The sequence below is a fragment of the Rana temporaria genome, chromosome 3, assembly GCF_905171775.1.
Source record: "Rana temporaria chromosome 3, aRanTem1.1, whole genome shotgun sequence".
In the NCBI taxonomy this organism is placed as follows: domain Eukaryota; kingdom Metazoa; phylum Chordata; class Amphibia; order Anura; family Ranidae; genus Rana; species Rana temporaria.
The window spans coordinates 493,224,412-493,247,517 of record NC_053491.1 but is presented as its reverse complement, the minus strand read 5'-3'; the positions used below and the strand labels follow the sequence as shown (position 1 = coordinate 493,247,517).

Here is a 23,106-nt window from a genome sequence, read left to right as displayed (position 1 = left end):
CCCAGGCTCTCATCCCATCACCCTCTGTACTCGTCTACTCACCCCTGACACCCATCCATCACCCCAGGCTCTCATCCCATCACCCTCAGTACTCACCTCTCACACCCATCCATCACCCCAGGCTCTCATCCCATCACCGTCAGTACACACCTACTCACCCCTGACACCCATCCATCACCCCAGGCTCTCATCCCATCACCCTCAGTACACACCTACTCACCCCTGACACCCATTCATCACCCCAGGCTCTCATTCCATCACCCTCGGTACTCATCTACTCACCCCTGACACCCATCCATCACCCCACGCTCTCATCCCTTAACCTTCAGTACTCACCTACTCACCCCTGACTCCCATCCATCATCCCAGACTCCAATCCCATCACCCCAGGCACCTGCCTACTCCTCCCTGTGCCCCTCCCCCCAGGTATCCCCACACACCTATTAGACATGGAGGTATTGATGAATATGGGAGTGTTGATTATGGTAACTAAGAATATGCCGTTGACTGGTCTTTGTTCTATTTAACAGGTCAATGGACTCTTCATGAAAGAGACAAGTAAGTTCTGTTATTTTTTTATTTGTAAAACTTAAATATTTATATTTCCATCTTCCACCATTCCTTCCTTTGCTCCCGGTCTCAATTAGTCTTCCACCAGATCCCAGGATCATCTACAAGTGTAGCCAGTTTTCCTTTATGTACAATGAAATAATCAGTTTAACCGAGAACTTTTCCTGCTGCTCTTATTGGCAGAGCTGATCAGATCTCCAGATATAACCCATTAACAATTTTGTTTTAAATATTATTTTTCTCTTATTAACCACTTACCCCCCGGACCATATTGCTGCCCAAAGACCAGAGTACTTTTTGCGATTCGGGACTGCGTCGCTTTAACAGACAATTGCGCGGTCGTGCGACGTGGCTCCCAAACAAAATTGGCGTCCTTTTTTTCCCACAAATAGAGCTTTCTTTTGGTGGTATTTGATCACCTCTGCGTTTTTTATTTTTTGCGCTATAAACAAAAATAGAACGACAATTTTGAAAAAAATGAATATTTTTTACTTTTTGCTGTAATAAATATCCCCCAAAAATATATAAAAAAACATTTTTTTTCCTCAGTTTAGGCCGATACGTATTCTTCTACATATTTTTCGTAAAAAAAAATCGCAATAAGCGTTTATTGATTGGTTTGCGCAAAAGTTATAGCGTTTACAAAATAGGGGGTATTTTTATGACATTTTTATTAATATTTTTTTTACTAGTAATGGCGGCGATCAGCGATTTTTTTTTCGGTATTGCGACATTATGGCGGACACTTCGGACATTTTTGACACATTTTTGGGACCATTGGCATTTTTATAGCGATCAGTGCTATAAAAATGCATTAGATTACTATAAAAATGCCACTGGCAGTGAAGGGGTTAACACTAGAGGGTGGGGAAGGGGTTAAGTATGCCTGGGTGTGTTCTTACTGTGGGGGGGGGTGGCCTTACTAGGGGAAACACTGATCTTCTGTTCATACATTGTATGAACAGAAAATCAGCATTTCCCCTGCTGACAGGAACGAGAGCTGTGTGTTTACACACACAGCTCCCGTTCCCCGCTCTGTACCGAGCGATCGCGTGTGCCCGGCGGCGATCGCGCCCGCCGGGCACACGCACGGGAGTCGGGGGCGAGCGGGGGGCGCGCGCGCGCACCTCCGGCGGCGCGCGTGCGCCCCTAGTGGCGGAAAAAAGGCAGGACGTCATATTACGTGGTCTCGCCTAGGAGAGCCACCTTGTGGACGTATTATGACGGTGCAGCGACGGCAAGTGGTTAAATATTTCACATTCCACTTTATATTGATTATTTAAAGACCCTGCCAGTAGGTGGAGCCATATTGTTCATTTTTTTACTTAGCTTCTCCCACCAGTTGGATGTATTACCAAAGAAGGACATAACATTTGCTATAGTTTGTGTTTCTTTAGATATTTTGATTATACAGGGTGGGCCATTTATATGGATACACCAAAAACAAAAGTTGGATTCATAATGGCCGACTTCAAAATGGCCGCCATAGTCACCACCCATCTTGAAAAGTTTCCCCCCTTACATATACTAATGTGCCACAAACAGGAAGTTAATATTACCAACCATTCCCATTTTATTAAGGTGTATCCATATAAATGGCCCACCCTGTAGAAACAGTACATTTTGTCTATTTTAGTTTATTTTTGCAGAATCATTGAGACATTTGACCTCATTCTATAAATTCTTCTTATAATTCTGTCATTTCAGGGAGCAGTATATTCCAGAGTTATAATACCTATGATTTTTTTGGTACCGATGGCCAACTTGTGTACCAAGCCGCCGAGCAGCGGGAGTGTTGTGGCCCTCGGATTGATTGCAGGGTTACCAACACCCAAGGATATAATGTCCTCAACCTTCTTGTGCCTTCAGAGTGCTGTAGCTGTGACACCACGGTATGAAAAACTGACTTGCCATACAGTGAGGACCTGTGAAATGAGTGACAACCCTTTAAGAAGCATCGATTGTAAGCTCCATGTCTAGGCCCATTTCCTGTACGTTACAGCCCCTCTAATAACATAAAAGACATGGAACTCTACGACTAGTTGCAGACCCACTAGGCTATAAATGTGGTGATGAGGCTCTTTTCCCAAACAATATGGGGACAAGATGTCTTGCCACAGACCTTCACTGTCCACCTTTCCTGGCTGCTGTAGCTGTGGCACTAAGGTATGAAACACTGATTAGCTGTACAGATTGGACGTGTGAAATAGGTGACAACCCTTTTAGTAGCATACATTGTATGTCCCGTGTCTAGGTCCATTTCTTATATGCTACAACCCTACGATAACATACAAGGGATGGACCTCTAGGATTAGTTTCAGATCCCTTTATCCACTGGGCTAGGAATGTGGTAATGAAGCCATTGTCCCCAAGAACACAGGAACAAGATGCCTTGTCACAGGCCTCTTTCCTGGCAAGGTACCCTCCTAATGTTAAGGGCATGTTGCCTAGTATGGTGCCAGAGGAAGGCAGTGCACGATCACTGTCCCTTTTTCCTGGCCAGTAGGACACATGCCTAGATAAGGGACTACGTTTTTTGTATGTGTGTGTGTGGGCTACCTATTAAAAATCCATACTCTATTTAGAATAGGAGCCTGGTAAAGATTTTGAGGACCCACAACATTTTTTTTAGTCAGCAGGGCATGTTGCCTGGTATGTTTCACAAAGGGGGCTGCGTGCTTGTCTTCCTGCCCCCACTTTCCAGGTCATATGGGCTGTATGCCTTGATAGGGGTATGGATTTTGGTTCAAGGCATGGACCTCTAGGACTGGTGAAATACAAGACATTGTCCTCTAGGACCGGTGAGATACAAGACATGGCCTTCAAGGATTTGTGAGATATAAGGCATGGCCTTGTAGGACTGGTGAGATACAAGATATGGCCCTCTGGGATTGGTGAGATACAAGACATGTCCCTCCTGGACTTGTGAGATACAAGACATGGACCTCTAGGACAGGTGAGATGTAAGACATGGGCCTCTATGACTGGTGAGATACAATACATGGACCTCTGGGACTGGCGAGATACAAGACATGGACATCTAGGATTGGTAAGATACAAGACATGGTCTTCTAGGATTTGTGAGATACAAGACATGGCCCTCTAGGACTGGTGAGATACAAGACATGGACCTTTACGACTGGTGAGATACAAGACATCGGCCTCTAGGACTGGTGAGATACAAGACATCGGCCTCTAGGACTGGTGAGATACAAGACATGGACCTCTACAACTGGTGAGATACAAGACATGGGCATCTAGGACTGGCCAGATAGAACACATGGGCCTCTAGGACTGGTGAGATACAAGACATGGCCCTCCATGATTTGGAAGATACAAGACATGGCCCTCCAGGATTGGTGAGATATAATACATGGCCCTACAGGATTCGTGAGATACAAGACATGGCCCTCTAAGACTGATGACGTTTAAGACATGACAGCTGATATCCAGGGTTTTGGGAAATACAAGACATTTACTTCTTAGGTAAGATTCAAGGCATGATCCTCCAACTGGTGTTATACAGGTACGGTCCTCTAGGACTAGTTATATATGATGTATGGTTAGCTAGGTAGATGATCTTCAACAACTGGTGAGATAAGACCTGAGGCACTAAAGCTTTAATGATAAAAGTATTGGTCTTTTAGGACTGGTTAGATATAAAGCATAAACTTATAGAGCTGGTTATATGAAAGCCATGGACATCTAGGATCGGTAAGAAGTACAAGACACATGCCTCTAGGACTGATGTGATACTACATATGGTTCTCTAAGACTGATGAGAACAAATGCACAGCTTTGTGGACTGTAGAGAATGATAAAATATAAAAAATGTTCATCTAGGTGGAGCTGGTTACAAGGTGTAGTCCACTAAAGCTGGGTATATATGTATCTTTTCTTTAGGAATGGTAATTAATGACAAGTAACGGGTCCAGATAAACTTTCAGGATAGTTCAAGTGCAGTTTTGGATTAGATGACCAATCTCATTAGACAACTTCCTGTGACAATGTATTATTATAGTTGCAGGTCTCCTGTTCCTCTGGGGAGCTCCTCGGCTACATAGTCAAAGAGTGGACAAGTTTTACCTTAAGCTTCGACATCTTGGATCCATCGGGACTTGTTTGTCTTAAAGTGAAAGGTCCAGGATGGGGGGAAGGCTTCATGTCTGACCTCCATTATAAGGTCAGTCGGTCATCAAGTATGAAATACTTTATTCTTTAGAAATAATAATTGTAAAAAGTGTAATTGGGATGCCTATGCCATGTGGCTGAGGTGTGGTGATCTGTCATGGTTCACTTCCTACTCACTGTGGCCTTCTCTTGGTTTGTTGTCCATGGAAAGGAGGATAAACATGTTCACTATTGGTTTTCCATACAAATCGCCCATTTTTATAACAACATGCCCCCCCCCCCCCAGTCCATTACCAGGCCCTTTGTGTCTGGTATGAATATTAAGGGGAACCCCAAACCAAAAAAAAAATGTGTTGGGGTCCCCTCAAATTCCATTACTCCTGAACCATACCAGGCCACATGCCCTCAACATGGGGAGGAACATTGGACTTGTCCCTAGTGGTCAGGGATCCACAAATATTTTGCTATATTGTATAGTGTGACGGTATTGGTATGATATCCCCGTCAAATATTCCCTTCTTCCATAAAGAACATCACCCAATATTCCACGAGGAGGAACATTCCTGGAATCGCCCCAATAAGCCACACATGAGTCAGCGCTTACTGCTGGAACAAGACAGTTTAATGGCAGCTTACTGCTGGTATATATACAGTTTACAAGCTAAATCCTCAATCAAGGAACAATGAAATCTCCACCCCCTTTTCACACACAGTGGGAGCTCTCATACAGATTATAGGCAGACACTTCGGAGTCGACCCTGAAAACATTTCTTTAGATAATGACATCAGTGACGTTAATTACTAGTTGTACCGAATACATTATCTAGACAGCTTGGCCCCGCATACAGAAGAGGTAATTACCACAATGAAGCAATCAGAATAATTAACATGAACCACTTCTAATCACAGCAAACAGTAAACACGGGTCTCCATCATATCACACAACACAATAGATCAATAAACCTTTCAACAGAGGAATGAGTCACACCTGAAACCACCTGCCACCTCCAACACACACACAATCACCAGCAGGGAGAATGACACTGAAGCATCCTTCACATATAGTTATATTGAATTCTCAGAATTCACATTCTGGTCGCCCGTAAATCTGCAGGATTACAACATTTGGTATTTTCTGTAATGATATCCACTGAAGCTAATCAGTACATACAGTAATTGCAGAGTCACCTCCACCGCCAAGGACATTCCTCTAGACAGGATACCTGTAAATGGCAAAGTCATGAAAAAGTTACGTATACCAACAATTTGAGATGTCCCCAGAACAGGAATAGAGGGGAAATCTTCCAAAAGGAAATGTTCTGACTTTAGATGTGCTTTAACCCACCGACTTGAACCTCCGTCTCCAAACCTACTATGTCCTTTGTTGTGTGAAAGGGAGTAGAAGGAAGTATGGAGTTCTATGATGGTGGAAGCAGTCTGACTCATGAACATTGCTCTGAGGCCCCGTACACACGGTCGGACAAAACCGATGAGAATGGTCCGACGGACCGTTTTCATCGGTTCACCTCTGAAGTGGCCTGATGGTCTGATGTGTGTACACACCATCAGTTCAAAAATCCGATCAGAACGCGGTGACGTAAAACACACGACGTGCTGAAAAAAACGAAGTTCAATGCTTCCAAGCATGCGTTGACTTGATTCTGAGCATGCGTGGGTTTTGAACCGATGCTTTTCTGTACTAACCATCGGTTTGGTCCGATCGGGCAGCGGTCCATCGGTTCGGTTTTGAAGCATGTTTTAAAATTTTGGACCGAAGGAAAACAGACCGATGGCCTATACACACGGTCGGTTTGGTCCGATGAAACTGAACTTCGGTTCATTCTCATCGGTTCGGTCCGACCGTGTGTACGGGGCCTAAGAGATATTTTAGAGAAGAGAGATTAATGACAAATTTGGTGGGGGGCTCTATAGAACCAAATGTGTCTCCCCATAATGGGACAATTATGAGTTATGGGAATCCTTTAAGGGAAGTTTAACACTTGGTCCGGTATAAGCAGATTCAGTAATATTTGGAGAGTTTACGTAAAAGAGGAACTAATATTTATAACTTTATATAGGAAAAGTGTAATGTCCTCTCTTTTTATAAATTTAAGTTTTCCATGTAGACACTCTGGTGGTCATCTCGATCCCCTCTCTTCTCCATCCAGGTTCTCTCTGCTGACAGAACAACACAAATCGGGGTCATCACACGTGTGTGGCGGGGTTTAAGCAAGGAGATGTTCAGCTATAAAGACAACTATTCTATCAATTTCCCGATAGACCTCCATGTCTCCATGAAAGCCGTGCTGATGGCCTGCGCCTTGTTCATTGTGAGTCTAAGAACACTGCAATGTGTGTGAGGATGGAGAGAATACTGCAATTTGGGGAATAATCTGTACTGAATACGCATCTCATCTTTATATCCTTTTATACACTTTCTGTGTTCTGTGTCCTCTGTACACTTCCTGTGTTATCTGTCCTGTGTCCTCTGTACACTTCCTGTGTTATCTGTCTCATGTCCTCTGTACACTTCCTGTGTTATCTGTCCTGTATCCTCTGTACACTTCCTGTGTTATCTGTCCTGTGTCCTCTGTACACTTCCTGTGTTATCTGTCCCGTGTCCTCTGTACACTTCCTGTGTTATCTGTCCTGTGTCCTCTGTACACTTCCTGTGTTATCTGCTCCGTGTCCTCTTTACACTTCCTGTATTATCTGGCCCGTGTCCTCTGTACACTTCCTCTGTACACTTCCTGTGTTATCTGTCCTGTGTCCTCTGTACACTTCCTGTGTTATCTGTCTTTTATACACTTCCTGTATTATCTGTCCTGTGTCTTCTGTACACTTCCTGTGTTCAGAGTCCCATGTCCTCTGTATACTTCCTGTGTTATCTGCCCCATGTCCTCTGTACACTTCCTGTGTTATCTGCCCCATGTCCTCTGTACACTTCCTGTGTTATCTGCCCCATGTCCTCTATACACTTCCTGTGTTATCTGTCCTGTGTCCTCTGTAAACTTCCGATGTTATCTGTCCTCTGTATACTTCCTGTGTTATCTGTACTCTGTACGCTTCCTGTACTATCTGTTCTGTGTCCCCTGTATACTTCCTGTGTTATTTTTCCCATGTTCTCTGTATATTTCCTCTGCTATCTGTCCTATGTCCTCTGTAGAGGGTGACTCTCCCCAGAGAAGACACAGTCAGCAATTAAATCCTGACAGAGGGTCCATCCTTCCCTGTTCCACCAAAACCTAAATAAAAACACAGTTTTTCCTTTAGATACCCTTTAGGATCGTCATTGGAAGTCATGAGACATTCATTCGGGGTGACCGGAACTCCTCTGTTTTTTTTTCCAGGACCTTCTGATTGAAGAGCGCAGGCGCCAACAACAGTCCCAATCTAACAGTTAACACTGATTGGAGGATATCCCAGCCAATCCGTGGACTCGTCTCTTATAAAGGATCATATGTGTTCTGTACATGTCATACATCGAATGAATGGGATGTATGAATATCTTCTGGTTTTAATTTTCTTAATAATAAAAACATACAAGGGAAAAAGAAGGCAGGGCCAATTTTATTATATATGACATCATATGATAAAGGACCCTCAGAGCTCTGTGTCTTAGCTTAAAAGACAGCACAGTACAACTGCAAACTTCCTACACAGCCATGTGATAAGGGCAGAGTCAGTGCTATGATAAGGGCGGAGTCACTGCTATGGTGGAAATTGTGAAAACAACAGGAGCTTTCTTCAGCACAGCTGAGAAGGATGGAACAGTACAAGTGAAAAGAAGACTGGTACGCCACCTACTGGCTGAAAATAAAAATATATTAATCTACGATGTGTCATATTGATCTGATTGATGAAGGAAATATATGAATATGTAGAGTCGATATGGATACAAATGTAGATTATTTTATTTCTGATCATAATCAATAAATCCATAAATAAAATTTGTAATTGCTGCTTCGCCTGATGGAAAGAAAAATGTGTTGTACTTTGTTCTGCAGTGTCCAAGCATGCCAGGGACCCAAACCCAGCAGGGGGTGGGAAGGGGGGGTCTTCTTTGTCTGGGTTCGCCCGGGAGCAACATATAGAGATTGGTGCAGCCTCCCTATTGGTCAGGGAAGCCACCCATCATATTAAAGAACCAATAGGAAGGACTGGGAAGTTGTAAAATGTGGATATATGTATGGTCTGGATGTGGCTTCAGCTTTCTGTCCATATGGATCTACAGAACACATCCACCAAAGGAGGTCTCTGGTCATTTCATTGTATACTCAGATAGGACTTCCTGGCTTTATGACAAGTTCATCTTTCCAAGCCCCCTCCCCTTCTGATCACCCATCTTCCACAGTCCCCTCCCCTACAGTGCATCTATACTTCTCACTACCCTCCCCTGCATTGCACCTTTCCTTCTTAGACCCTCCCATGCAGTGTACCTATCCTTCCCAAAAACACCCCCCTGCAGTGCACTTATCCTTCCCAGAACCCTCCCCTGCAGTGCACTTATCCTTCCCAGAACCCTCCCCTGGAGAACACCTATCCTTCTCAGAACCCTTCCCTGCAGTGCACCAATCCTTCTCAGAACCCTCCCCTGCAGTGCACCTATCCTTCTTAGTCTCCTTCTCTGCACTATCCTTCTCAGTCTTCTCCTCTGCAGTTCACCTTTCCTTCCTAGAACCCTCCCCTTCAGTGCACCTATCCTTCCCAAAAACACTCCCCTGTAGTGCACTTATCCTCCCCAGAACCCTCCCCTGGAGAACACCTATCCTTCTCAGAACCCTTCCCTGCAGTGCACCTATCCTTCTTAGTCTCCTTCTCTGCACTATGAATCTCAGTCTCCTCCTCTGCAGTGCACCTATACTTCCCAGAACCCTCCCCTGCAGAACACCTATCCTTCTCAGAACCCTCCCCTGCAGTGCACCTATACTTCCCAGAACCCTCCCCTGCAGAACACCTATCCTTCTCAGAACCCTCCCCTGCAGTGCACCTATACTTCCCAGAACCCTCCCCTGCAGTGCACCTATACTTCCCAGAACCCTCCCCTGCAGTGCACCTATACTTCCCAGAACCCTCCCCTGCAGTGCACCTATACTTCTCAGAACCCTCCCCTGCAGTGCACCGATCCTTCTCAGAACCCTCTTCTGCAGTAAACCTACCCTTCCCAGAACCCTCCCCTGCAGTACACCTGTCCTTTTCAGAACCCTCCCCTGCAGTGCACCTATCCTTCTCACTCCCCTCCTCTGCTGTGCTACCATCCTATTCAGTGTCCTCCCATGCAGTGAGTACACCTATCCTTCTTAGGCTCCTTTGATGCACCAATCTTACTTGGGTACCTCTCCGTCAGTGTATCCATCCTTCTCAGTCCCTTCCCCTGCAGAGAACCCAACCTTCTCAGCCCCCTCCTCCTCAGTTATATCCATGTATGGGGATGAATAAAGGATGAGGTGCTCTCGAGTCCTGTCTGCGGGTGACAACGTTGCTGCTATATAAATATTATGGTGAGTGAGTGTTGTCACCCTAGGACAGGAAGTATGTCACTGGCAGGATCAACGTGCAGAAATAATGGAAAAAAAACACCCGACCAAAAAAATAAAAACAAATGCAGCCACCCATCTAAGGACGTGTGAGGTGTAATATATGACATGTTTGTTCTTGGGGTTAGTTTACTGCTTTTGGGCACCATTCTAAATAAAATAACACTGCATTACACATAATGTGCATTGACATGCGTTGTGCTGACATGCTGGTTACCAAAAGGCATTGTTGTAGTAGTTCAGTCCTTAAACATGCCCCTCCCCCTTTCTCCATTCCTGATCCCTCTTCCCCTCTCCCTGATTTCAGATGTTTTTGTGATGAGCCCCTTCCTCTCTATGTACCTCCGGGGCTTTTACAGGGAGAGATGAGAACCTCTGGTTTGGTTACCACCAGATAGAGAAAATGCTGATCAAGTGAAGGAGAGGGAACTATGGTGGTAACATGATGTACAAACCCGGGGACTCAGCACAGGGATGGTGGGAACCTCTGATAATGGGAATAGCGGGTGTACAGACCCAGGAACTCAGTACAGGGATGGTGGGAACCCCTCATAATGGGAACAGCGGGTGTACAGACCTGTGAGGGTTTACCACCATCCCTTTACGGATTTCGCACATCAGTACACCCGCTGTGCCCATTATGAGGGGTTCCCACCATCCCTGTGCTGAGTTCCTGGGTCTGTACACCTGCTGTGCCCATTATGAGGGGTTCACACCATCCCTCTGCTGAGTTCCTGGGTCTGTACACCTGCTGTGCCCATTATGAGGGGTTCCCACCATCCCTGTGCTGAGTTCCTGGGTCTGTACACCTGCTGTGCCCATTATGAGGGGTTCCCACCATCCCTGTGCTGAGTTCCTGGGTCTGTACCCCTGCTGTGCCCATTATGAGGTGTTCACACCATCCCTGTGCTGAGTTCCTGGGTCTGTACACCCGCTGTGCCCATTATGAGGGGTTCACACCATCCCTGTGCTGAGTTCCCAGGTCTGTACACCTGCTGTGCCCATTATGAGGGGTTCCCACCATCCCTGTGCTGAGTTCCTGGGGCTGTACACCCGCTGTGCCCATTATGAGGGGTTCCCACCATCCCTGTGCTGAGTTCCTGGGTCTGTACACTTGCTGTGCCCATTATGAGGGGTTCCCACCATCCCTGTGCTGAGTTCCTGGGTCTGTACACCCGCTGTGCCCATTATGAGGGGTTCCCACCATCCCTGTGCTGAGTTCCTGGGGCTGTACACCTGCTGTGCCCATTATGAGGGGTTCCCACCATCCTTGTGCTGAGTTCCTGGGTCTGTACACCTGCTGTGCCCATTATGAGGGGTTCCCACCATCCCTGTGCTGAGTTCCCGGGTCTGTACACCCGCTGTGCCCATTATGAGGGGTTCCCACCATCCCTGTGCTTAGTTCCTGGGTCTGTACACCCGCTGTGCCCATTATGAGGGGTTCCCGGATCTGTACACCCGCTGTGCCCATTATGAGGGGTTCCCACCATCCCTGTGCTGAGTTCCTGGGGCTGTACACCTGCTGTGCCCATTATAAGGAGTTCCCACCATCCCTGTGCTGAGTTCCCGGGTCTGTACACCTGCTGTGCCCATTATGAGGGGTTCCCACCATCCCTGTGCTGAGTTCCCGGGTCTGTACACCTGCTGTGCCCATTATGAGGGGTTCCCACCATTAGGGTTGCCACCTCATCCCTTTAAAAAGGAACACATATGAATTACACAGGTTCTGTGGCTAATTAAGGTGGTAATTAGACTCATTTGGTGCCTTACCTGCATTAAATTAACCTCAGAACCTGTGTAATTCATATGTGTTCCTTTTTAAAGGGATGAGGTGGCAACTCTACCCACCATCCCTGTGCTACTGAGCCCTACAATAAGTCTCTCCTGTTGGTGTGAGTGACATTAGTAGTATGGTGTAGTATCAGTTGTATGTGATCCAATCATTGTACATCCTTGTGAGGTTCGTCTCCTCCATGCAGCTTGTGTAGCACACTCCATGTGGACCCGTCTCTCCCATCTGATTCCAGTATGAGGAGGAATCTAGTCATCTTCTCCGCTGGATCTCCAGGGAGGTGAGGTGACCTCCATTATTGGTTCATCTCCCATCCATCATGTATAGTCCCAGCCATTGGGTGTGGTGATGATTGGCCCCAGCTGGGGGTATCAGTGGTTGGTGGGAGGGGTATAAAGGACGGCTCTCTCTCCCTCATTCATTGTGTCTCTTATGGGGAGGATGGGTTTTCTGGTGAAAGGTGGTTGGGTGCTGCTCCTGGCTGTGGCCTATTGGTCAGGGTTTGGCTGTGATGGAGTCTTGGTGAGACATGGCCGCCAGTCTGATAGGTGGAGGAGCAACCAGCGGGCTTTACCTGGCCAGGGCTCTTCTAGATGGGGCTCCAGAGACTGGAATGCTAATCGCCCTGTTGTGGGGGTTGGGGCCTCTAGGGGTTCACTTGCTGGACGTGTTGTTGGGGTTCCACGAGATCTGCCGCAGCCTGGAAGCTCCCCTATCAGCCTCCAGTGTGGAGAGGACAACATGGTGGTCACCGTCCAGAGGGATTTCTATGGGATTGGGAAGCTGGTCCAACCTTCTGACCTGAGCCTGGGGCCCCGTGGCTGCGAACCCGACCCCCAGAGTACAGACACCACTGTTACCTTCCAGATCAACCTCCAGGACTGCGGCAACACGGTGCAGGTAATCTTCACATGTTCCCCCTGTGTCATGTATTCTAGTCAATTGGGCCCCCTAGTCTTCCCCTTCCAGTAGTCTGTCATGTACAGAACGTTGTATACTGCTTCGCTCACCTGGAAGCACAGGTTTGTCCTTATGACCCTGTAGCTGATGTTTCATTGAGCTAGATTGTGCATTGTTGGGGAGGACGGTGCATCCTCTGTAGGGTATTTTGATATCTGTCCCAATAGGGTTTTTTTTATTTTACGTCCTCTCCCTTAGCCGAAAGTAAAGCAATCCACTGGTTGTCACCAGAACAAGCGTTCCCGTAGGATATCTGCAGAAATCAAAACCTGATGGGTTCTGATCCACACCACTCTATCCAAATGTTCCTTCACTTTAAGCACCGACCTTATGGAGTCCCTTCTCCTCCTTTGGGATGGTGGGGGGGGGGGGGCAAATGGTAAACTATTTTATAAACATATATTCCTCACATTATATATGCAGTGTATGTGTTTATGAAATGATTGTATGAGATCACGCAAGTCCCGCCTCCTGGATTGGCTCTTACCTATGATAGACAGCGCATGTCCTGGTATTGGACAAGTGTGCTGTCTATCAACCGTGCCAAACCAGGAGGCTGGACTTTGTGTGACAGATTCAAAATACACTGCCCAAGCGGAGCTGCCAAGGTAAGCAGAGCTGGCCACCATGCCTTGTGTAGTGTACTATGCAGCATCTGGAATTCTGGAGTGTTTGATCGACCCCAAATAACTTGTGGAGTCCGGACATCCATCCACCTCGGAGCCTTATATTATAACCTGCTGGGACTTGTAGTTCTCCATCGTCTCCTGGGGCTCAGGTGCATGCAATCCACCATCTATGGGACTAGTCCCAGCAGTGAGAAACTGGACAATGATGGTGGATTGCATGCACCTGAGCCCCAGGAGACGATGAACTACAAGTCCAAGCAGGTTATAATATAAGGCTCCGAGATGGATGTCTGGACACCCATCCACCTCAGAGCCTTATATTATAACCTGCTGGGACTTGTAGTTCTGAATTGTCTCCTGGTGCTCAGGTGCATGCAATCCACACCCATCCACCTCAGAGCCTTATTGTATGTATAACCTGCTGGAAATTGTAGTTCTCCATCTTGTCCTGGGACTCGGGTGCATGCAATCCACCATCTTTGTCCAGTTTTTCTCTCACAGCTGGGACTTGTAGTCTCATAGATGGTGGATTTCATGCACCTGAGCCCCAGGAGACAATGGGGATAACTACGAGGATGAGTGATCATGCCTTTTTTTTTTTTTTATGCTGGGACTTGTAGTAGTGTTGTACTTGTAAGAAGAGCCTGGAGGAGTGTGTCTGTATGCCCTGCCACCCTGTGTTAGTCTGGGGGGGGGGGAGTGATTGCTGTGTCCACCACCCCCCTGCCATGTGTATAGTGTTGCACTGTAGTTGACCTGATTGGGGGGGGGGGGGGGGGGGGGTTGCAGAATGCAGATATGTGCTATTTACAGGGTGCAGATTTTCTTTTTTCTTTTTATCTAGCAGGAATGACACCTAAACACCTGATAAATGCCCATTTAGAGTCCTTCATTACTAACAGTGTAATTTTTTTAGTTTGTTTGCACCCATCTGTGATGCTGGGGCTATATACTCTGTCCTGTGATGCTGGGGCTATATACTCTGTCCTGTGATGCTGAGCTATATACTCTGTCCTGTGATGCTGAGCTATATACTCCTGAGAGGGGACGAAGTAGGTGGATTATATAAGGGGTGTGGGAGGGGCCAAGCGTGGAGGGGCAGGGTCTTGCGTGCGCCCCCCCCCATCCTAAAACTTCACCAGCCACCACTGGTCCTACAATCTGGGGACAGACTCAGCTGGCTCTGGGGACTGTCCCTGGAAACCGGGGATGTCTGGTCGCCCTACTCCAGACTCCTTTTGTAATGGTGTGAGTGAATAACTTGTATAGCGCTACAAATTCTCACATGTGGGTTGAAAATTACAGATTTGTGTCCGGTCTCAGAAATGGGCCAAACAATGGCAGCTTCCTTGTAAGTCTGTATCCTTCTCTTCTCTGTGCAGATGATGCAAGACTGGCTAATCTACACCACCAACCTGACCTACAGCCCAACCTCCTCCATTCCAATCATCAGAACCAACCCAGCTGTGGTCCCCATAATGTGTTTCTACTACCGGTGAGTCAATACTACTGGATCAGCTTACACTGGGGGGCCATGCAGGTCCCCGCTGGTGTTCAGCATCTGGTCAATGTCTAAGTTTGGATGGCGTGGGGGAAGGTTAAACCCCTTGTGATGCACAGGACAAATTAATATGAATTTGTCATAGTAAATGACTTCCGTTGACTCATTCCTGACCTTGATCCTGTTCTCTGTAGGCATGGTAATGTGAGCAGCCAGTCCATTAAGCCAACGTGGGTTCCATTCAGCACCACTGTGTCTTCAGAAGAAAGGTTGTCCTTCTCTTTGGTCCTGATGTCTGGTGAGGAAGATGGGTAATCGGGGGGGGGGGTGTATTGTTGGGCCTTTACTAATCCCCCCCCCCCTTTTTCCTTATGTATACAGAGGGCTGGAGTGGTCCCAGAAGTTCTCCCATCTATCAGTTGGGGGATATTCTCTACATAGAGGCCTCTGTGGACACCCACAACCAAATGGATATGATCCTGTATGTGGACCGCTGTGTGGCCACCATATCTCCTGATGCCACCTCTTCTCCAAGTTATGACCTCATTGCAGACAATGGGTATGTTCTGGTGGGGGGGGGGGGGTGTTGTGTTGCCATGACCCAGTTTTAAGTGACCATCTTCTGCAGGTGTCTGGTGGATGGAACACAAGCTGACGCCTCCTCGGCCTTCATCGCTCCAAGGGTCCAGACTAACACTCTACAGTTCACGGTGGATGCCTTCCGGTTCCTAGGAAATGATGTCTCTCTGGTGAGGACTGTTAGAATTGGTTGCACAGATTGGTGCCTTCTAGGAATGTTTAACCTACTAAAACCTTCTATTCCAGATCTACTTGACCTGTTACCTGAGAGCTGCTGCTGCCACCCAGGTCCCAGATCCCATCAACAAGGCCTGTTCCTATAGTAAAGCCACAAACAGGTGAGACTATCGATGGTTGAGTGTCCAGGGATTGATGATCTCTGTATTCCCTTTTGCATGGATCCAGTGACTGGAACAAATTTGTTCCAAACGTGGTGGATTTCCAAAACCAGTGTTAAAAATATTGATGAACCATAATTGTACACAGGCATCCTCTGTAGGGCCCTTACCATAGCATGCATATTGGTATCATCGTGGCTGGCCTGGGTAAGCAACCTCATGGGGCTGAAACTATCTAATCTCAGGTGCCAGCATGATCAGAATTGTGGATATGGTGCTCCGAATTCTGCTTTGGAAATCAAAGCTGCTCCTTAAAAGATGAGCTGTGCTGACTCCTGGTATCCTGTTGATTGGCAGCTAGTCTTGCTTCCAAAACTATGGTGGGTACCTGTGATACCGGGCAAGTCTACCCTGGAATAGACATGCTAGACTTGGGCTTTGTGCAGGCTAAAATAACCTGAGGAGTTTTTGTTCTGCCTGGACTTTTCCAGCATGTAGAACATTTTTATGTGGGAGGGATACTGGATGTTTTTGGATTTCAAATACCCTTGAGCAGGGCTTAAGGCAAGGTGTGAATGAATGAATGAATGAAAACTTATATAGCGCGACACATGCGAACTGAATCGCCTCTGGGCGCTTGTTGTTCCTGTCTCCTTTGATATCAAAAGAGATGAGTTTTGATCTTTTTCCTGAAGGCTAAGTGGTTTTCCTCCAACCGAATGCTGGTTGGTAAAGCGTTCCATAGTCTGGGACCTTGGACCGCAAATCTTCTTTCTCCTTTGGACTTGTAGTTGGCTTTCGGTATCTGAAGAAGATTTTGATTGGTGGATCGCAGAATGCGATTGGGATTATGAGCTTTTTTATTTTTTCGCATAGATAATGGGGAGCATTCCCATGGATACATCTATGCGTTAGACAGAGTGCTTTAAAAGTGATTCTGTCTTTTACTGGCAACCAATGAAGGGATCTCAGTGAAGGTGAGATTGATTCCCAGGGTTTTTTCCCAGTCACAAGTCTGGCGGCTGTGTTTTGAACGACTTGCAGACGAGCGATTTGGTACTTTGGGAGTCCGAGGTAAAGGGCAATGTGGTGCAAAGGGGGCATGTGCCAGGTTTGTGGACAGGTGGGTGCACTGGGTGGTGCAGCTGCTTAGACTTTCTCACTAAGTGGAGTATTCTCCCACTGCCCCTGATTCTTCAACCCCCTCCAGTCACTTCCATTCAGTTAGGTCTGCCACTTACTGGTAAATTGGTTCTCTCCACACTTCAACTCATTCTCCTTTTTGGCCACTTCACCACCTTGGTTACACTAATTTATTTTTTCTCCCTGGTACATCGGCACCTTTCACTTCCCTCTGTGTACTACATGTCTCTAGGGCCAGATCTAGATAGTAGGGCACACAGGCACAGTTTTTTTTTTTTTTTTTTTTGGGGGGGCGAATACTGTAAACCAGTGGCGTCACTAAAGTTGGTGTCGCTCAGTAAAACATGGTGTCGCACCCCCTTAATGCAGTACCCTCTTCCAAGTATAGTTCCCCACCTCCATCAGTACAGTCCCCCCCCACCTGTCACAGCAGAGGATGTACACCCCACTCCTGTTACTGCACCAGCTCGGGTACATCGAACATGAAGAATGGATCATGACAGGAAGCGGCACCAGTGAGAGACAGAACACCCATGGCACCAGAAATGGAGATGGGTTTCCAGCTGAAAGGGGGGGGGGGGGGAACTTCCAGTCGGCCAGTGCTCCCCCCCCCCCCCCCCCCTTGGATGGTGGCACCCAGGTGCAGACCACCCCCCCCAGCAATGCCACTGCTGAGCAGAAATCCCCCTTACAACAAAGTCCCACTAACATTTGCGTTCCCTAAGGACCCTTATCGGTCCTCCTTGCCTTTAGTGGGCAGGAGGGGTTGACTTCAGTTACAGGCATTGGGTGGTGAGGTCACTCGCCTGAGGATGCAGGCTCAGGAATCGACTCATTCATCAACCATGTATCTGCCAGCAGCTGGGTAGAGGCAGTACAAGCATGCATTTTGCCATCCACCTGAACAAGGAGATGCAGCCACTCTGTGCTGTTCAATGGCAAAGGTATTAATGGCATGTCAACATAAATGGGTCTGCACCACATCTGCCCTGCAAGTGAATGCAATGAACATGATTGGGGTGTTTGTGGGTCAGCTTTTTCGGGGGTTGGAACAGGCAGTGGTAACCGATTGCCCCCTCACCACTTGTCAAACAATGATGGCCACACATCCCAACCAGTCATAGTACTTGTCTTCCCCCTTCCTCTTAAGCCCCCTAGAGCCCTTTATTTACCCACAGAGCCAATTCCCCCCCACCTCCATCCCACTGATGCAGTAGATACCATCAGTTTTCTGCCACTGTTGCCCCATTTGTGTACCCATTTTTAACTTCAGTTCACTGCAGTATACCACAATTAATCTTTAGTCACATGTCCCAAATATTGCAAACCTCACACCACTATGGGCCCCATCCACTCCTTCATAGGGTTGCCACCTGTACCGGATTCATCTGGACAGTCCAGGTTTTGAATCATGTGTCCAGGTTTCAGTCTGCTTGCAACCCAGACACATTATTGTCTCAGGCCTCTAAAGTGTCCAGGTTTGTCTTGGAGAAATGGTGGCAACCCTACTCCTGGGGGTGGGTGTGGTTTGGCTTCTTGGCCCTGGGTGCTGGATGTCCTTGTCTTGAGCCCCAGGCCGAGTACTTTCTACACCTATCCTAATAAAAGTAATGTAACCTCCATGTACTGCTAGCAGGAAACTGACACTGTTGCTTAATGTGCAAAAATGATACTGACTTATCAGCTTGTTCTCTCTCCAGCTGGTCTGCAGTTGAGGGCCCCAGCAGTATCTGCCAGTGTTGTGGGACACCAGGAACCTGCAGCAACCCCACTGGTCTTACAGGAGGAAGAAGCCGATTTGGAAGACCGAGAGCCTTTGGGAAGAGAGAAGCCTTGGATGGTGAGTCTTAACCATGCAGCTGCCATGTACAAAATGAGTATGGCCATAGGGGCCCCAATGTTGTAAGGATACATTTCCTGTAATGCATCTCCCCAGGGTACAGGTATGGGAAAATCCTGACTGGTGTTGGGATAACTTGGCCCAGACTTCTCATACTAGGAAATGTGACTAATGATCTGAGGGACACGGGGGGGCAATTTAAGAGGAAGCCTAGAACCTGGATGGCTTCATATTGCCATCCCCTCCCTAGTTGTAAAGCTTGGAAGGGAGATCTCCTCTTAAAGGTCAGATGGCAATATAAAATCTTCAGGTTTCAAACCATCAACCAATAACTATACAGAATGTTGAGGTGGACATCAGAGCTGGACTGGGACAAATTTTGGCCCTGGACTTCATCCAGACTGGCCCACTTAAATTTTGCAAACTCAGTGTATATGTAAACTTTCCACTAAGTATAACAAAAAATAGGATCCCCAGAGAGCCCCCCCCCACTACCATCAGTGTCCCCAGAGGACTGGAAGTGAGAGATGTCATCTCTCTGCTGCACAGTGAAGGTGGAACAGTGGTGATGCAGGGCAGGCATTGAGAGGTCATCTCTGTTCTCTCACCTGCCCTGCTTTCCCGCGCTCTGGCCATGGCCCTGTGGTTGGGGGACTAAGGGCTATGGCTCCCAGATTTGGGGCTATAGCCCCAAAAGCCACCCCCTAGCAACATCACTGGCTGTCACTGAAACCAGTCCACTGAGCCATCGACCCACCGGGAAACTCCCGGTAGTCCTGATGGCCAGTACATGCCTGGCTAACATGACATTTTGAAACCCTAATGGAGGGTCTACACTGGATTGCTCGTTTAAGTAGGAACTGCTTTCTCACTTGAAAGCTCTTGGTTGCATTGGTAGAGGTGTTTAGCTGTCTCCTGACCCTTGCTTTTCTCCTGCAGACTCTATCATGGAAGAGGGACAGTCGGTGACCACCTTGGGACCTCTGCTTGTGATTGGGCCAAAACAAGGTGACCTTGCAGCTGCAGTGATGAAGGAAGAGGCCGCCCCCGCAGAGCTCTGGTGGTTGGTGACTGTCGGGTGTGTCAGTCTTCTTGTGGTCACTGTGTGTACGGTGTTCATTCTCAAGTCTCCAAAAAAGCCGCAATATGTACTGTCTGTTGAAGAAAAATAAAGAAATTCTCATTTAATCTGGTCTATTCTTATTTACAGTTTGTGTGGGTTTTTTTTTTTTTTTTTTTTTGTACATGTCTTTAACGACTTGACCACCATGCCTATTCTGGCACTTCTCTCCTTCATGTGAAAATCACAATTCTTTTGCTAGAAAATTAATAAGAACCCCCAAACATTATATATTTTTTTTTTTTTTTAGCAGACATCCTAGGGAATAAAATGGCAGTCATTGCAATACTTTTTGTCACACCGTATTTGCGCAGCGGTCTTACAAGCGCACTTTTTTTTTTGGATAAAAATCACTTTTTTGAATTAAAGACAACAATACATTTTGCCCAATTTTTTTATATATTGTGAAAGATAATGTTACGCCGAGTAAAATGATACCCAACATGTCACGCTTAAAAATTGCGCCCGCTCGTGGCATGGCGTCAAACTTTTACCCTTAAAAATATTGATAGGCGACGTTTAAAAAAATTCTACAGGTTGCATTTTTTGAGTTGCAGAGTAGGTCTAGGGCTAGAATTATTGCTCTCACTCTAACAATCGCGGCGATACCTCACTTGTGTGGTTTGAATACCGTTTTCATATGCGGGCGCTACTCGCGTATGCTTCTGCGCGCGAGCTCGTCGCGATGGGGCGCTTTAAAAAAAAAAATTTTTGTTTTCTTATTTATTTTTATTTAGTTTTATAATTTTTTACACTGAAATAAAAAAAAATTGATCACTTTTATTCCTATTACAAGGAATGTAAACATCCCTTGTAATAGAAAAAAGCATGACAGGTCCTCTTAAATATGAGATCTGGGGTCAAAAAGACCTCAGATCTCATATTTAGACTTAAATGCAAAAAAAATAAAAAAAAATTAAAAATGTCATTTTTCCGGTAAGCGGCGGAGGGCGCGGGAGAGGCCCTCTCCCACCACCGATAACGGCGATCTCGCGGAGACCGCCGTTATCGTGTACACCACCGCCCCCTGAAAATATGAATATCTCGGTTGTGGCAGCAGCTGCTGCCGTTATCGAGATATTCAACTTTAAAAACAGTCTTTTTGACATGGGGCGGTGGTTAATCTTGGTCTAACGGTCAAACATCTTGGGCCAGATTCACAAAGAGATACGACGGTGTATCTCCTGATATCTACAGATAGGACCAGTGTAAGTCAGAGATACGACGGTGTATCTCCTGATATCTCCAGATACACCATCATATCTCTGACGTAAACTGGTCCTATCTATGCGCCTGGTTCATAGAATCAGTTACGCATAGATAGGGCTTAGATCCGACAGTGTTACAATGTGTTACACTGTCGGATCTTATTTTCGATTTAAAAATGGCGCCGGGGGCGTTCCCGCTGATTTACCTTGAATAATATGTAAATCAGCGAGATACGCAAATTCACGAACGTACGCAGTCTTCTTACGACGTTTCCGTAGCGGCTTTCCCGTCGTATACTTACCCCTGCTTTTATCAGGCGCAGCCAATGTTAAGTATAGCCGGCGTTCCCGCGTCGAATTTGAATTTTCTAACGTCGTTTGCGTACGCTGATTCACAAACACGCGTGTCGCAAGTCACGCTCACGTCGAAACCTCTGATGTCCTAGTGATGCCAGTGGGAGCAATGCACGCCGGGAAATTCCCCGGACGGCGCATGCGCATTTAAATCGGCGTGGGAACGTGCCTGATTTAAATAGTACAATCCCCCCTAGCCGCAGAATTTGAATTCCGCCGGGGGATTTAGGATCCGCCGCCGCAAGTTTGGAGGTAAGTGGTTTGTGAATTAGCCACTTGCCTCTCAAACTTGCGGGAGCGGATCTTAAATCACGTGGATCTATAGATCCGCTGACCTACATGAATCTGGCCCATAGTGCTAAAATATGACTGTACAAGCTTATGCTCCCTGATGTCACATATGACAAACGCGTTGGGCCAAGATAACGCATGTGTCTTTGCTGTGCCTACTTGCCACAGTAATTTTTTTTGTGGCACTTGGTTTGGAACCTCTATCGTGCATCCTAGGATTGCAATGCATACAAAGCGCATATCTATTGCCTATGTACCTATACTAGTGCCTATGTACCTTACAGTACTGGTTAAAATTATGTGTAGATCAGAGTGAAGTTAAACTCTGATCCAGATTGTTAGTAGCAAATTGCGGTCTCTGTCTCAGCTTGGCTGTGCTGTGAGACAATTCTGTTGTACTGGGGTGTTCTTCCAACCCTGGTACTGCAGGTGGCAGCAGTGGAGTCAAGGTTTGGGTGCTCTTTCCCAGCAGCCAATCACGAGGGTTTGTCCTCATGGTGCATGCTGGGAGGGGTATTTATGGGGCAGACATCATTGGTTCTTCGTCCAGTGTGGCACCCACCTTTGGGGTGGCCACATCACAGTGTTATGGCCTACTGGGGTGTGCGTGCCACGCAGTGTTCCTAGTTCCCATTCTTGAGGATCCCAAGCTATATTGCTGTTCGGTGGGGAGTCGGTCTGAGGAGCGCCATTGAGAGGCTGGCGGTCCAAAAGGGCCCCGATAAACCACCGGGGATCAAGGTAGCCGGATGCCGAGGGATTGATCACCTGTCAGTCGGTACCTGGGCGACAAGTTGAAGGAGATCCAGATGTAACTCATTTAAGGAGATATATCTCTGAGAATTCAACCCAGAGGGGACCTGTGGCAGAGGTATCTTCTGACTCTCTTTGTGAGGGGTCTGAATGAATGAAAGACTTGTATAGCGTGGCAGAGACTTTATCCTACAATTGCCCGAGTGATACTCCGGCTGCCAGGTCAGTGAGAGAGGCCTGTTCGGGTACACTAAACCCATTCCGGCAGGAGTGGCGCAGAGAAGTGTTACGTTTGGAAGCAGGACTGTTCCCGATCATTATGCCTGAAACTGCTGTTCTTTCTCCTTTCAACTTTCCTTT

At 46.9% G+C, this 23,106-nt stretch overlaps 2 protein-coding genes across 2 annotated transcripts; both read left to right on the top strand.

Moving 5' to 3' along the window:
• The first annotated feature begins 499 nt into the window (after nt 1-499).
• On the top strand, nt 500-8,663 carry LOC120933824 (phospholipid scramblase 1-like). Its single transcript, XM_040347222.1, has 5 exons — nt 500-558; nt 2,278-2,462; nt 4,592-4,753; nt 6,870-7,031; nt 8,052-8,663. The coding sequence occupies exons 1-5, from the start codon at nt 546-548 to the stop codon at nt 8,103-8,105; spliced, it is 576 nt and encodes a 191-aa protein (XP_040203156.1). The 5' UTR covers nt 500-545; the 3' UTR covers nt 8,106-8,663.
• Nucleotides 8,664-12,457: 3,794 nt separating this feature from the next.
• On the top strand, nt 12,458-20,208 carry LOC120933823 (zona pellucida sperm-binding protein 3-like). The gene is made up of 8 exons (XM_040347221.1): nt 12,458-12,930; nt 15,002-15,114; nt 15,315-15,418; nt 15,502-15,679; nt 15,749-15,869; nt 15,946-16,037; nt 18,881-19,020; nt 19,960-20,208. Exons 1-8 carry the CDS (start codon nt 12,463-12,465, stop codon nt 20,190-20,192), a joined length of 1,449 nt encoding a protein of 482 aa, XP_040203155.1. The 5' UTR covers nt 12,458-12,462; the 3' UTR covers nt 20,193-20,208.
• The last annotated feature ends 2,898 nt before the right edge of the window (nt 20,209-23,106 follow it).

Bases quoted from the DNA above. Each gene is read 5' to 3' on its own strand.
- LOC120933824 (XM_040347222.1), top strand. The intron at 4,754-6,869 runs GTCAGTCGGTCA...TTCTCCATCCAG, and splicing joins TGTCTGACCTCCATTATAAG to GTTCTCTCTGCTGACAGAAC. The intron at 7,032-8,051 runs GTGAGTCTAAGA...TTTTTTTTCCAG, and splicing joins TGGCCTGCGCCTTGTTCATT to GACCTTCTGATTGAAGAGCG.
- LOC120933823 (XM_040347221.1), top strand. From the start codon at position 12,463: ATGGGGAGGATGGGTTTTCTGGTGAAAGGTGGTTGGGTGCTGCTCCTG. The intron at 12,931-15,001 runs GTAATCTTCACA...TTCTCTGTGCAG, and splicing joins ACTGCGGCAACACGGTGCAG to ATGATGCAAGACTGGCTAAT. The intron at 16,038-18,880 runs GTGAGACTATCG...TTCTCTCTCCAG, and splicing joins TATAGTAAAGCCACAAACAG to CTGGTCTGCAGTTGAGGGCC.